Source organism: Ctenopharyngodon idella, chromosome 2 (genome assembly GCF_019924925.1).
Source record: "Ctenopharyngodon idella isolate HZGC_01 chromosome 2, HZGC01, whole genome shotgun sequence".
Taxonomy (NCBI): Eukaryota; Metazoa; Chordata; class Actinopteri; order Cypriniformes; family Xenocyprididae; genus Ctenopharyngodon; species Ctenopharyngodon idella.
In genome coordinates this window covers 5,600,639-5,616,381 of record NC_067221.1, presented here as the reverse complement: position 1 = coordinate 5,616,381, position 15,743 = coordinate 5,600,639, and the positions used below count along the sequence as shown (strand labels likewise).

The window sequence follows — 15,743 nt, the reverse complement described above, 5'->3', positions numbered from 1 at the left end:
CTTGAGTTTGTTGCCCAGCCCAATTTGTTTGAACAGCGAGATGCGTCTAAGCTTACGATACTCCTACATCGCGTCAGGGGTTACTCTTTTGCCGCAAGTCGACATGCGTATGATCGTCTGCTGGAAGCTAGTTATTTTAGTCTGTAAAGTTTTAAATATGGATATATTTCTTACCCAAACACATCGCTTTGCTTCAGAAGGCCTTTATTAACCCCCTGAAGCCATGTGGATATCTTTTATGATGGATGGTTGCACTTTTTTGGGCTTCAAAATCTCATCCTCTATTTCCTACCATTATAAAGCTCGGAAGAGCCAGGATATTTGTTAATAAAACTCTGATTGTATTCGCCTGAAAGAAGATAGTCATATACACCTAGCATGGCTTGAGTAAATCATGGGGTAATTTTCATTTTTGGATGAGCTATCCCTTTAATATGGTAGAGAAAGCCTTCCTGTGTGTCTCATACCATCTCATTCTTTATGATCTTTCATTCACGCTTCAGATTTTGTTGTCCAATGTTGTGCGCAAACTTTGTTTCCTTAAAAGTTGAACTAATTCTATACTTTGCCTTGCTGTGATCTCCAGTCTGGCTCACTGCATGAAGAAATGTCTTTTTTAGCAGCCCCCTCTCTCATATCAATCTCACTCTCTCTCTCTCTCTCTCATGCACCCACCTGATCCCACCCCCTAAAACGCTCTCGACCCTGTTGCTCGTCTCTTTTACCCGTGTGTAGGGGTTTCATACAGGGGGCCTCAGGACTTGGTCTTGTCTGTTCTGGGTGGCGGGGATCACAGGTCCTTTCTAATTTAATTTTATGAAGTATTTAGTCGATTTGTTTTAAATTCATTGGAACTACAGTTTTCCCTACTTAAGTATATTGAATCATGAAGTGGAACCTAGTGTTCCTTGGGCTCCTTCTGACCTTCGGGCAGCTGTCATGGGGCCAGAAAGGTATGGACATCCCTGAGTACGATGGAAAGGACCGCGTTCACGAGCTTAATGCCAAGAATTACAAGTCTGTGATGAAGAAATATGACGTGATGGTGGTGTACTACCATGAGCACGTAGGATCCAGCAGAGTCGCCCAGAAACAGTTTCAGATTGAGGAGCTGGCCCTTGAGGTGGGTTTGACTCAGAAATCGGACAAAAGGGAGGGGTAGTTATTGGGAGCAGCTGGAACCAGTGTAACTTTGGGCAGTTGTGAAGCACAGATGCTAATGAAGATCCTTTACTTAAGTCATCTGTGAAAGGACCAGTTTAGATGACGAAAATCATAGGATTTGTCCGTTAGAGAAGGATTGTCAGATTTGTTGTTGCTTACCGAAATAGGCATTTAAATGCACACTTAAAGTCACTAACTTTTAAAGTCTTCGCTCTAGCGGACATATTATTTGCAGTGTTTTGATAAGAACAGAAAATATTTGCACATAACTGCTTGTGAATCAGTCAAAACCATTTTGTTGTTAACTAAAACTGATTTTCGTTCATTTCACTGTTATAAAATATGAATATTAGTGCAAACTTAAAAAACTTAGACATTTAAGTACTTAAATGACTAAAATTACTAAAACTAAACAAAAAATTTTTTTTTTGATTTTTAAAAATCAAATAAAGGTTTTTCTAATAAAAAAGTTAAAATGTAAAACTAAAAAATATATAAAAATAAAAAAAAATTAAAATATTAATAGTATAGTATACTAAAATAACACTGGTTAAAACCCTTTGTTGTATAAAGTCTTAATTTAACTCTTGTCAAGTACATCCTAAAAATATATCCATACGACAGACGGACGGACAGATAGATAGATAGCAGGTTAAATTTAACCATAATGCAAAACTACATATTTAGCTAACAGTCAAATGCTCCTTGAACGGTGTCAGTCAAAGACTCGAGAAGTCAAACCAGTAAACTGCTGATCCAGTGCAGCAGGAAAGTTCACCTCAACAGGAATAACTGTGCAGCTATTTATAGCATGTAGTCTTTTACTTCCGGCACTTCATAGTTCTGCTCTCATAGTTCATTGAAAGTTACATTGACTGTAAACAGAGTTGCATGGCACTTTGAATTTGTCGTTTGCACTGATGTGTCGATTTTAATCTGATGGTTGAAGCAGTAATTCTTCTATAGCCTTTATTAGTAGCTATTGTTTTAGATTTTTTAACCTTGATAGAGGACCATTACAAACTCAATTAAAAAACCATATAGACTTTCTGTGACTTTGCTCTGGATCAGAAGGAAAAGCTCTCCACCAGAGCCTGGGGAATGTGGGGCCTGTTACACCCGCCATGGGAAAAATCTGGACTATGGCATCGATCATCAGAAAAGTGCTGATGCACCACACAGTAAATTTGCACCCCGGGCATGAGCTCGGATGGGTCGTTTTTCAAAGGAATTTGCTTTTCTGGTTTCATCTCAGTACATTTTCATTTTGGGTTTGCCGACAGGCCCATATGCGGACACCAAAACTAATGCTAAAAAAAGGATATGTAATGTAAGATAGCATTTTGAAGCATCAGTTCTGATATTTTCATGCTGTCTCATTGGTTCAAAGATTGAAAACATGCAACGAGTCTTACAGTGTCACAGCAGCTGTGTGTTTATGCTATACGTAGCACAAGGTATACATCACCAAATTGTCAGCTGCTGGCTTTTGCTGATTAATTATAGTACAGTATGTATAGGGCCTGAATGACAGATCATGGGTAACACTGTATTAGATTGCATAAGAAGATTAGCTGGCTATTGACAACAGTGTTGTTATTGTTAACTATAACTATTACTAAACTATTAAAGGGTTAGTTCACCCGAAAATGAAAATTCTGTCATTAATTACTCACTCTTGTCTTTCCAAACCTGTAAGACACAAATGAAGATATTTTTAATGAAATCTGAGAGATTTCTGTCCCTCCATTGACAGCTACGCAACTACCACTTTGACGCTTCAAAAAGTTCACAGAAAGATCGTAAAACTGATTGACGTGACTCCAGTGGTTTAACCTCAATTTTATGAAATGACGCAAGTACTTTGTTTGCACAAAAAAAACATAATTGATCACTTTATTTACAAAATATTAAAGGGTTAGTTCACCCAAAAATGAAAATTCTGTCATTAATTACTCACCTTCATGTCGTTCCACACCCGTAAGACCTTCGTTCATCTTCTGAACACAAATTAAGATATTTTTGATGAAATCCGATGGCTCAGTGAGGCCTCCATTGACAGCAAGATAATTAACACTTTCAGATGCCCAGAAAGCTACTAAAGATGTATTTAAAACAGTTCATGTGACTACAGTGGTTCAACCTTAATGTTATGAAGTGACGAGAATATTTTTTGTGCGCCAAAAAACAAAATAACAACTTTATTCAACAATATCTAGTGATGGGCGATTTCAAAACACTGCTTCATGAAGCTTCGAAGCTTTACGAATCTTTTGTTTCAAATCAGTGGTTCGGAGCGTGAAAGTCACGTGATTTTAGTAAACGACGCTTCGTCGCGTCATAAGTGTTTCGAAATTTCAATGGTTCACCACTGGGGGGCGTGACTTTGGCAGTTTGATACACGCTCCGAACCACTGATTCGAAACAATAGATTCGTAAAGCTTCGAAGCTTCATGAAGCAGTGTTTTGAAATCACCCATCACTAGATATTATTGAATAAAGTCATTATTTTGTTTTTTTGGCGCACAAAAAACATTCTCGTCACTTCATAACATTAAGGTTGAACCACTGTAGTCACATGAACTGTTTTAAATATGTCTTTAGTAGCTTTCTGGGCATCTGAAAGTGTTTATTATCTTGCTGGCTATAGAAGCCTCACTGAGCCATCGGATTTCATCAAAAATATCTTAATTTGTGTTCTGAAGATGAACGAAAGTCTTACGGGTGTGGAACAACATGAGGGTGAGTAATTAATGACAGAATTTGCATTTTTGGGTGAACTAACCCTTTAATCTCCAACATGCGTACTTCACGAAACGTCTGGTCTCATGTCAACAATTAAATGAACAATATCAGTTCTGCTGCTGAAATATACTAGTAGTTACGTTGTACAATGAGGATGTTGTCATGTCACCATCAGTGTCCCAATGTGTATTGAGCCTCGGTCCTTACTGTCCTTACCAGTGCCCGAATTCACGTACAAAATATACTGATTTACAACCTAGGGAGCTATAGGGAGTTGATTGAGACGCATCCACAGCCATCAGGCCTCTAAATAGGCAATACATTTTTTAAAATTGGCACACATTACCCTCACATCATAGGCCTATTAAGAAAAAAGGTTGTGCATGATGCACTGATGATATATTATAATGAACAATGTTAACAAAACTGTTAAACACAGGAACCAAGACTACTTTTATACATACATTTTAGCAAATAAATAATAATTAATATTATAAACACCACTTTATGGTGAAAATTAAAAGGTCAGAGGATAGTCTGTTCTTGCCCTTCTCCCAAAGCACAATGTCCCAAAAGAAATCTGTCAGCATTTAGACTGAGATTTATCTCATTTAAACTACTAATCCCACAAACAAACACAATACATCAATGGATTGCACTGAGACCGGCACACAAAGTTCTTAATAACAACAGAGCACTGTTGAATCCAGGAGGTGACAGCATGGCTAAACAATGGTGTAACCTTTTGACCACATGGGGTGGGCTCTGCCTGCTGAGAAGATGCTGATGTTTTCTAGTGTGTTTGATTGGCATTGTCCACATCACAAGTGGTGTTTATCTGAAAAGTTAAAGTTAATTTGAAATTGAAGTGAAGTTTGTACTTTTAGTGTTATTTTAGTATTACTTAATTTAGCACAAAGACTATAGAATAACACAAGACATGTCACTCGTATTGTTTTGAATGGGAGAAAGTGTAACGCTCAATATGGCGGAATAAGTCCCGCCTTCAAAATAAGAGCCAATCGCCGACCTGTAAAGTCAGCGCGTCACTGCAGCGGCCGTTAGAAGCACCGGTTTCTATAGAAACAGTCAGACGCGCGCCTCTGAAATGAGGCACAAGAGACGCACATTTAGGTCTGCGCATGCGCATTAGCTTGATCCAGCCTAAATACTGTTTTTTTTTTGTCATGATTTGAGCGTTTGGAAAAAAAATTTATGAGACAGTTGTTGTCAGATTTCATTGGTGATTTCAAATATGAAATTTAATCGAAAGCTTGGCAAACAGCTTTGGAGAATTTGATGTTTCCCCATTCAAAGAGATAGGAGCTGCATGATGCCCAGGATGCCCGAGAGGCGTTTCAAAGATGGCCGCCGAGTGAAATGACTTGTTTTAAAGGGACTTTGTTTAGCAGTACTTATTTTATTTTAGTTAGTTGCCAAGGCAACATTTCTTGTAATTTAAGCAAATAGTTTAAAGGGTTAGTTCACCCAAAAATGAAATTTCTGTTATTAATTACTCACCCTCATGTCGTTCCACACCCGTAAGACTTTCGTTTATCTTCTGAACGCAAATGAAGATATTTTTGATGAAATCTGAGAGATTTCTGTCCCTCCATTGACAGTCTATGCAACTACCACTTTCAAGCCCCAGAATGATAGTAAAGACATAACTAAAATAATAACTCCAGTGGTTTAACCTCAATTTTATGAAGCGACACAAGTGCTTTGCACAAAAAAAAACATAATTTACCACTTTATTTGCAAAATAGTTACCTCCAATGTGCATTCGCTAAAGCACCACGAATGCATGCATGTTGTTATTTAAAGCACATTATGATAAATACTTTGATTGTTGCATAACATTTTAGCTGTAAATTTATTATAAATGTTAGCTAGATTATGTTCCGTACCTGTTTAACAACGTATGTTTATGATGAAATATAATTAAATAACTTGTAAATAGTTTGTTTTTGAGTTAAGTTGACTCAAGACTTGGCTTCAGAACTTTTGTTCAAGGGATAGTTCACCCAAAAATTAAAAATAATGTCTCTAACCAAATAGCTGATGGACCCCATTGACTTTCATAGTATTTTTCCCATACTATGGAAGTCAAGTCTATCAACTGTTTGGTTAACCACATTCTTCAAAATATCTTCTTTTGTGTTCAGCAGAAGAAAGAAACACATACAGGTTTGGAACAACTTGAGGATGAGTAAATGATGACAGAATTTTCATTTTTGGGTGAACTGTCCCTTTAAGAGGTCATAGTGGTTTTCACAGTTCATTGTGGCGGCGAAAGTTTCAGTGCACTGGAAGGATTTTGCGATTGAGACAGCCCTCAAAATGGCCGACTCCCTAATCAGTGCCCTGACTACTGAGCTGATTGAGACGCACCCTGTGCGCTTTTTGTACGTGGCTTTGCTCCTGAATACACAGTAGTCCAGCGCTGTTGTACTGTTACGTGAGTTACACTAACAGCTTGAGTGCTGCGTGAGCTCAGGAGGTCCTAGCATGAAATCTGCAGTGTCGGCTGAGAGTACTGAGTGTTGGGCGCAGTACTGTACCTGTCAGCGGATCCCAGGAACCTGAACGTCACCACCACCTCGCCAAAATAGTCCCGGTTGGTCTCTGCAGCAGCTCTAATTATAGACGCCTCTGCTGTCATAGCTGTTTGTGTGGCACAGGCCGCTGTGATGCTCCAACTGAAGATCTGCTTTCTGCCCTTATAGAAACACTTGTATGCTCTCATTTACACCAACCAGGCCTAGGCTGTTTCTGGTTATATTTCCTTAATAAAACAACAAATATTTATATTGGCTAATAAATACTCAGAGAGGACTCAGTTATAGAGTTTGTTCTCAATTCTGTTCTTAGGAGGCCATGTTTAGATTTTATTGCATTTATGAATTGATAATTATATACTGAATTGGAAAGATATGATTGGAAGAGATGGAGGGATATAAAGAGGAAGAAGAAAGGCACGTTACCCCGTGGCTGTGTTTATGATTAAATGTCTGATTTGTGATGAGCAAACTGTATCTCTGCTTCACTGCAAAAATCTTCTCTTGTTGACTCATGGCTTTTTGTGGGTCACCTTATATAGCCGTGGTCTATTCGGCCTTTAGCTGAGTTTAGCCTAAGGTTCATTTAACAGACCTATTTACCCCCTTTAATGCTAATATGTTGCACTGATGCATTGGACTAAACTTATAGGAAAACCTATATGTCTAAGGACATTATTCTATTATCGAGCACATTAACAAAGAGAAGAGTTATCACTCAAATATTGCTGCTAATATTACAGAGACAAGCTGGAAGAACTTGCATAAAATTCTCAGGCAAATAATTTAAACAAATTAATAGAACACTTAAAAAATCTGATTCTTTCTCACAAAAATAGTTCAGAATTTAGACAGAAACATTTTTAAAAATTGGATTTATGGGCCTGCAACATCACCCCAAAATTAAAATTTTGTTTACACACCCACAAGTTGCTCCAAATCTGCGTTTTTTTTTTCTTCTGTGGAACACAAAAGGATAAAATTCCATATGGTCTTTTTTTCTGTGCAATTACAAAGAATGAGGACTGAAGCTTTCAAGCTTCAAAAGTGATAAAAAGTCCTAAAAATATTATAAATGCAGTCCATAAAACCCATGCACCAAATTTCAAGTCTCAGACTGAAAATGTAATTCATTATTCAAAAAAGTTCTCATTGGCATTGGAAATAGCCATTTGTGATTCATGAATCATTACTTTGAGACAGATCTCTTCAGTGATTCAGTTGATCTGAAGGATTCGTTCTGATTCATTTACTCACTCGATTTGGTCACAGTAGTTAATGCATAGATATTGCATAAGGTGCATAGCTGTCCTCCATATTGGAACGGTCAAAGCCAGTCTGTGAACACTCAAGAGCAAGTTGACTTTGCATCTTCACCCTAGTTATTTATACCTAAGAATATTTATATCTGCAATAGTAGTCTTTAGCAGATCTATTTTCACAGGATTTAGTTCATCATTAATGTTTGATAATTTTGCATGTGGTAAATAAAAATGTGGTAAATTGTTAGTGTGAGTGATGAGCGGCATCTGTAATATTGACTGTTCAGCTAAAATGGCGGATGTATTGACATCTGAAGTAGTTGAATGAGGTATGTACGCTTAGATATCCACGTTCGTAATGTTCTCAGAACTTTGGCTAATATTCTGGCGAGGTTCTCTCAAAGTTATGAACATTCTCCCAGTAACATTAATATTAGAACGTTGGGTCTTTAAAAATGTTCTCAAAATCTTACCACAAAAACAATATTTATACATTGTTCATGAAGTGTTTTTTTTTTTTTCTAAAACCTTTTAGTTGGATGTCATGTAACGTTTTTTAAATGTTTCCGAATTTTCTGAGTAACGTTCCTATAATTTTTTGCAAAATTACAAAATGGATGTTCCCTTAACACTTGCATTAAAAAAAAAAAGATTTAAAACATTTGAAAAACTGGACATTTTGAATATGCAGAGAACTTTTAGAAATAATAATTTCATAACGTAATGGAAACGTTCTTAGAACATATATTCATTAGCTGGTTATGCATCAACAGCTTACTGGAGGGGGAAATTATCAGTGAAAAACCAATTAAAGTTCAGTCTGTTTTTCATGAAAAGCTATGATGACATCAAAAGACCTCAAATACAGTGTGCATGTCACATGAAACATGTTTAGGATATGTTTATGCCACTTTTGCATCATTTTTGAAGTTTAAAAGCTTCGGTCCCAGTGTATAGTAATTGCATGGAGATTGCATTGTTTCTCCTTTTGTGTTGCATGGAAGAAAGAAAATCAAGTTTGGAAGTTAATGGTATATCCTATTCTACATATACACTATTAAATTATTTAAACTATTTTAGAGCGACATGTATGGATAAAAATACTCAAAATGAAGATGGTGTGTCTGTTTGAATAGGAATGCAAGGGCATTTATTTCATTTGTTTCAGATGTTTGGAGAAATGGTTTTGTGCACCTGTCACCACCCCAGCACCCTGTTACTCCGGCTCAGCAGGCACATGTAGCTCTGCGATTGGTGGAGACATCTGTCCATCATACAGGGTCAAGTTTCACACCGATTTAGAAAGTGCAGGGGCAGCGCTCCTGATGATGGCTTTTATGGATGTAAGACTGTGGAAGAAACTAACTACAGTTCTTACAGCAGAGCCTGAAATATCTGTGCAGTCCGAAAACAAATGTGCTGTCCTTGTCCAACACAGTGTGTTTGTGCTTAGCTACCAAAACCAGCTCTCAGTTTGATAATAAATACATAATGTTTGGGCTGACAGAATGCCAACCCCAACTAAGATTAAAACAAGAAGCCATCTTACCTTAGTGTTTCCACAGGAACTTCTGAAGAATGCCCTCTCAACACAGTTATTAGGGGGACCACTAACATGCTTTTAAACATCTCAACCAAATCACACATGCTGTTTGAAGAAGCTGAAGGACATTAAAAATTGTATTTTTTTTGTTACACAGCTTGCTGCACAAGTCCTGGAGGATCTTGACGACGAGGACATCGGGATTGGCCTACTCGATGAGAAGACAGACAGAGCTGTTGCCAAGAAACTAGGTAAGTACCTTCAAAAAACACTCAAATATGACCATACTTGTCATGTGACATGCTGTACATAATATACCGATTAGGCATAACATTATGAGCACTGACAGGTGAAGTGAATAACACTGATTATCTCTTCATCACGGCACCTGTTAGTGGGTGGATATATTAGACAACAAGTGAACATTTTGTCCTCAAAGTTAATGTGTTAGAAGCAGGAAAAATGGGCAAGCGTAAAGATTTGAGCGAGTTTGACAAGGGCCAAATTGTGATGGCTTGACGACTGGGTCAGAGCATCTCCAGAACTGCAGCTCTTGTGGGGTGTTCCCGGTCTGCAGTGGTCAGTATCTATCAAGAGTGCTCCAAGGAAGGAACTGTGGTGAACCGGAGACAGGGTCATGGGCGGACAAGATGCACGTGGGGAGCGAAGGCTGGCCCGTGTGGCATCAGAACTGGACCACAGAGCAATGGAAGAAGGTGGCCTGGTCTGATGAATCACGTTTTCTTTTACATCACATGGATGGCCGGGTGCGTGTGTGTCGCTTACCTGGGGAACACATGGCACCAGGATGCACTATGGGAAGAAGGCAAGCCGGCGGAGGCAGTGTGATGCTTTGGGCAATGTTCTGCTGGGAAACCTTGGGTCCTGCCATCCATGTGGATGTTACATTGACACGTACCACCTACCTAAGCATTTTTGCAGACCATGTACACCCTTTCATGGAAACGGTATTCCCTGGTGGCTGTGGCTCTTTCAGCAGGATAATGCACCCTGCCACAAAGCAAAAATGGTTCAGGAATGGTTTGAGGAGCACAACAACGAGTTTGAGGTGTTGACTTGTCCTCCAAATTCCCCAGATCTCAATCCAATCGAGCATCTGTAGGATGTGCTGAACAAACAAGTCCGATCCATGGAGGCTCCACCTTGCAAGCTTACAGGACTTAAAGGATCTGCTGCTAACATCTTGGTGTCAGATACCACAGCACACCTTCAGGGGTCTAGAGGAGTCCATGCCTCGACGGGTCAGGGGCTGTTTTGGCAGCAAAAGTGGGACCAATGCAATATTAGGAAGGTGGTCATAATGTTATGCCTCATCAGTGTATAATATTTGTACATTTTTCAATAAAAATCATGCGATTAATCATGATTTGACAGCACTAAACAAGTCATTTTTTTGACCTGTCATGAAAATGTAATTGGATCTGATCTGTGTGTTTTCTTGTGGAAATCCTCAAAATTAGTTTTTGCTGCTTCAGGCTTTATTTTGTGCTTTATTGGTGCCTTTTGTATAGATTTGTCAAACTTTAGGATGTCAGCAGAAGAACAACTATGACCTCTGGTGGACATTTCTCAAACCCAGGTTCTCACAGGTTCATTTCCATCTTTGTGCTCCTCAGGTCTTGATGAGGCTGACAGTATCTATATCTTCTTTGAGGATGAGGTCATTGAGTACGATGGAGAGCTTGCTGCGGACACACTGGTGGAGTTCCTCTATGATGTGCGTGAAAAATAATTAGAGACCTCTCTCACGTTTTCAATTTACTTCCTGCTCTTCCTTTTTCCCCATTGTTCTCCTTCTTGCCCATGCTGTCATTCATTACTCCCGACTCTTTTCCCAGGTCATTGAGGATCCAGTTGAGATCATTAGCAATGTGCGTGAGTTGAAAGGTTTCCATAATATTGAGGAGGATATCAAGCTGATAGGCTTCTTCAAGAGTGAGAAATCTGACCGTACGTATCCAAATGGTAGTACAAATTTTTTCCAGAAATTGTAAATAAGTCAACAGTTTTGAGAAGTTCGCCTGTGGTCTTGTGATTTTAGACTACCATGAATATGAGGACGCAGCAGAGGAGTTTCATCCACACATCAAGTTCTTTGCCACCTTTAGTCCAAAGGTAATTTACATAATTATAATTTACACATCCCTGTGTACCTACAGAAATCTAGTTTGACCAATTACACTGTACTTTCTCAGTGATTTTTAGTTTTTATATCTTATCTATAATCAGTGCTGGGTAGATTAATTGTAGTCGGTTACTGATTCCAAACTACATGACAAAAATTGTAGTTAGTAATGTAATCTAGATTACTCATTTTAGGTAATGTATTCTGACAACTTTTTTAATATTTTATGGGCGTGCTTAAAGATGATTGTAGCTGTAGTGTATAACAATATTTGTATGCAAATTAAAAGTAAATCCGCATGATTCATTTTCAAAAGCAGCACATTTATTTCTATACATGTCAATTTACCCTGAAGTATAAAAACCCTGAAATCGACAGTCGATCAAAGCTATTGCAATGCCTCTTTGCAGGTTGCTACAAAACTAGGCTTGAAGTTGAATGAGGTGGACTTCTATGAGCCCTTCATGGATGAACCCGTCGTCATCCCTGGTAAACCCTACAGCGAGAAAGAACTTGTTGAATTCATTGAGGACAATGACAGGTGTGTTGACTGATGTGAAAAGTGCTTTAAATTGAGAAATGAAATCAACAGTGAACATTAATGAAAATGTCTCCGCAGGCCAACACTGAGGAAAATGCAGCCACACAACATGTATGAGATCTGGGTAAGCTGAAGCTGTGTCAGTGAAACAGTCGTTTTTACGGTGCTTGCAAGGCAACGCTGTATTGATATTGCTGAAACATACTATTTTTCTTCTTTTTTGACAGTTTGCTACAATAAATTCAGCTCGAACAGACTCTTTTCAAAGTTCATCTTGTAGATAATTTCACTCTGCCATTGAGATGAATGGGAATGCTAATGGATAGCTCTCTCCAGGTATTACAGACCTCCTTGATTTAGACATCTATAATTCAAAGCAGGGCCTAAAATTAACACTCGCCAAGTAAAAATCAGCGTTGGTGAGTATATGAAACAGTGTCAATCGCCAGTCGGCCGGTAATGTTTTTATGAATATGAACATGAACAGTGCTCAGGACAGTTGACGGGCCAGTGCTGCTTCGTCACAAAAGTTTAAGTGCCAATTTAAATATTCAAGCATAATAAGACGTGAAAGGGAACTCAGTTCGTTACTTGCGAACTGCGTCGGAAGTTTTCTGTGTCCAAACATCCGAAGCGCACGCCCAGAAATCCGCGTCTTGGACAGCACACAATACTGAATTGAGCTCTCTTTCACGTCTTCTTGAGCTTGAACAGAGATATTCAAACAAAATTATGTCAAAATGTCCATCTTGGCAAGTATACTTGTATACATAGTCAGTTATGTCTTAAGTGAACGTAAACAGTTGAGAAAGAAACTTGTGTATCAGTATGTTGGATCAGTGCATTCGCTCTTAAAGTGACAGCAGCATTATAATCCTGCTGCTGTCTGTGTTTTTAAAATTAATAGAACAGCAAAAGACAAAGAAAAATCACTCACTGTTCTTGACTAAATAACTTTAATAAGGATTAATCTATGTTTCATGGCTGGTAAAAAATATTTATGGCCAAGTCACTGGCCATTAACAGGTGTGGCAAAAAGTTAGTTTTAGGCCCTGATTTAAAGTATGTAATTAAAAGTATAGTGATACAAATGTACGTAAATGTAAATCTTTTTAAAGCTAGGCTATGTACCTTTTTTTATAAAGAATTGCAAAATTGTATTAATGTAAAACGGTTACATAGTTACATAGTGTAGCTTGAAAAAAATAAAATATAAAAAAGCTAGGTTTACGAAGGTAATTAATGCCGAAATGCATCATCGCAGTCTGTGAAAAGGGTCCATATCATTCAGCAAAGCCTAAAACTTAAACACTTTTCTTTTGCTGCCTTGCAAGCACTGCTATTTACACATGTAATATAATCACAGGATTATCTATCAGAAACATAGACATGATGAAACTAATGTACAGTAAATCATATTATAAATCAAAGCAAGGATATTGATAAGGTTTCCAAGATGTGATCTCATGATTTGTAGTAGTTCGTACACTATTTTGATACTAACAGAAAAGCATGTTCTGACAGGCGGATGCTCTTGATGGTGAGCATATAATTGCTTTTGCTGAGGAGGGCGACCCAGGTATGAGATCTTTTTATTATATTGTCACTTTAAACCATAATACAACTTTATTCCTCACTTGAATGTGCCTGACATTTTCTTGGGCTTCTTTTAGACGGCTTTGAATTCCTTGAAATCGTGAAGGAAGTGGCAGAGGATAACACCGACAATCCCGACCTGAGCATCGTCTGGATCGACCCCGATGACTTCCCTCTGGTAACCCTATTGGCTTTTATTGCTCTAAGAAATGCATAGTCAGTGGATATTCCAAATATAAGCCTTGTTGTGAAAGTAGATACCAAAGCTTAAGGATGTCTCTGTGGCTTTCAGCTTGTCCCCTATTGGGAGAAGACCTTCGACATTGACCTGTCCTCACCTCAGATTGGTGTAGTGGAGGTTGATGATGTAAGTTTCTCACTATAGGATTCCAGTGCTGTATGTTGTGTCCTTCGAGACCCAAACTGAGCTGTTGTATCTTCTGCAGGCTGAAAGTATCTGGTTTGATATGGATGATGATGACGACATGCCAACAGTTGATGAGCTGGAGGATTGGCTGGAGGATGTGCTATCGAACAAAATCGATCCTGATGATGATGACGATGACGATGACGATGACGATGATGACGACGATGACGACGACGATGATGATGATGACGATGATGATGACGACGATGATGACGACGATGATGACGACGATGACGACGATGATGACGACGACGACGATGATGATGACGACGACGATGACGACGACGATGATGACGACGATGATGATGACGATGATGACGACGACGATGACGACGACGATGATGACGACGATGATGACGACGACGACGATGACGACGACGATGACGACGACGACGATGATGACGACGACGACGATGAAGACGATGATTAAACTTTTACCATCTTACATGCTATGTATTGTCCAAACTAAAGTCTGTCTAATTGCGACTGTCTGAATCATCAACGTTATAAAAATTCCTTTAATATTTTTTGTCGGAAATCACGAGGTTAAAAATGTCATCATTTAACTGTCACCTTGTTCCACCATATCTAGGAATGCACTCATCATTCTATCTCCCATTGACCCAATGATTAATTCAAAGACCATGCTCTCTCTTAGACCTTCAGATATTCACTTCCAAATGTTGACATCACTTATAAAACCAAAACAATTAGCAATATTGCTTTCAGTTCATTGCCATCCATTTCTTTCAATCGTAAGGACAATACTGTAATTGGCCGGTAAATTATACATTTGGGAAAGGACCTGACTTTCAAGCATAAAAAATGTAACCAAAAATTTGTAAGATCGTCAGAGGGAGCAGCAACATTATTTTAAGTGTACATCCATCTGTTGAATTTGTTGTTATTGTCTCAATGTTTATTTGTACTAATATGTGGATGGATTGTTTGTCCCACTGTGATAGGACCTAAAGGTGCTAAGCAGGCTTTTCCTCAAGGTCATTAGTCATACCTTCTTTCTTTGTTAAGACAGGATGTGACCTTATGTGACATTAGCCGGAGAAGGGATTGTCCAGCCTTCCTTCTGTGTCTAAAAAGTGCAGTAAATCACAAACGTTTTCTACTGAAAAAGAAACATTGATATTTTATTTTTTTTTAACGAAGACAACTTGGTTTTACTCTTAAGTCTTAAAATAAAAAACAGATTGGAATAAAGTGATGTACATTTTTATATGATTTTTCATATGACGTCTTCTTTATAAATTCAGCACAGGTCACTCTGTATCATGTAGTGTCATGTGAGGAGACAGATGTTCATATACCAAATGATAGTTTTGGTGCAAGGTTTTTCTCTTTTTCTCTCACATAGAAATCGCAAATGTGATGTGCTTTCTGATTTTTTGCCTCAATATTCTGTTTTTCATTGCTTTCCTGGTTCAAATGTGGCACTTTCCACAAATATGGTACAATATACACTGATCAGGCATAATATTATGACCACCTTCCTAATATTGTATTGGTCCCACTTTTGCTGCCAAAACAGCCCTGTCCCGTCAAGGCTTGGACTCCACTGAAGGTGTGCTGTGGTATCTGCACCAAGATGTTAGCAGCAGATCCTTTAAGTCCTGTAAGCTTCAAGGTGGAGCCTCCATGGATCAGACTTGTTTGTTCAGCACATCCCACAGATGCTTGATTGGATTGAGATCTGGGGAATTTGGAGACCAAGTCAACACCTCAAACTCGTTCTCCTCAAACCAT

The 15,743-nt window shown here is 38.5% G+C and overlaps 1 protein-coding gene across 1 annotated transcript; it reads left to right on the top strand.

Moving 5' to 3' along the window:
• Positions 1-714: 714 nt before the first annotated feature.
• casq1a (calsequestrin 1a) lies at positions 715-15,216 on the top strand. Its single transcript, XM_051859749.1, has 11 exons — positions 715-1,123; positions 9,433-9,526; positions 10,913-11,013; positions 11,135-11,246; positions 11,338-11,411; positions 11,832-11,962; positions 12,041-12,086; positions 13,487-13,541; positions 13,636-13,736; positions 13,851-13,925; positions 14,005-15,216. Exons 1-11 carry the CDS (start codon positions 887-889, stop codon positions 14,413-14,415), a joined length of 1,437 nt encoding a protein of 478 aa, XP_051715709.1. The 5' UTR covers positions 715-886; the 3' UTR covers positions 14,416-15,216.
• Positions 15,217-15,743: the final 527 nt, after the last annotated feature.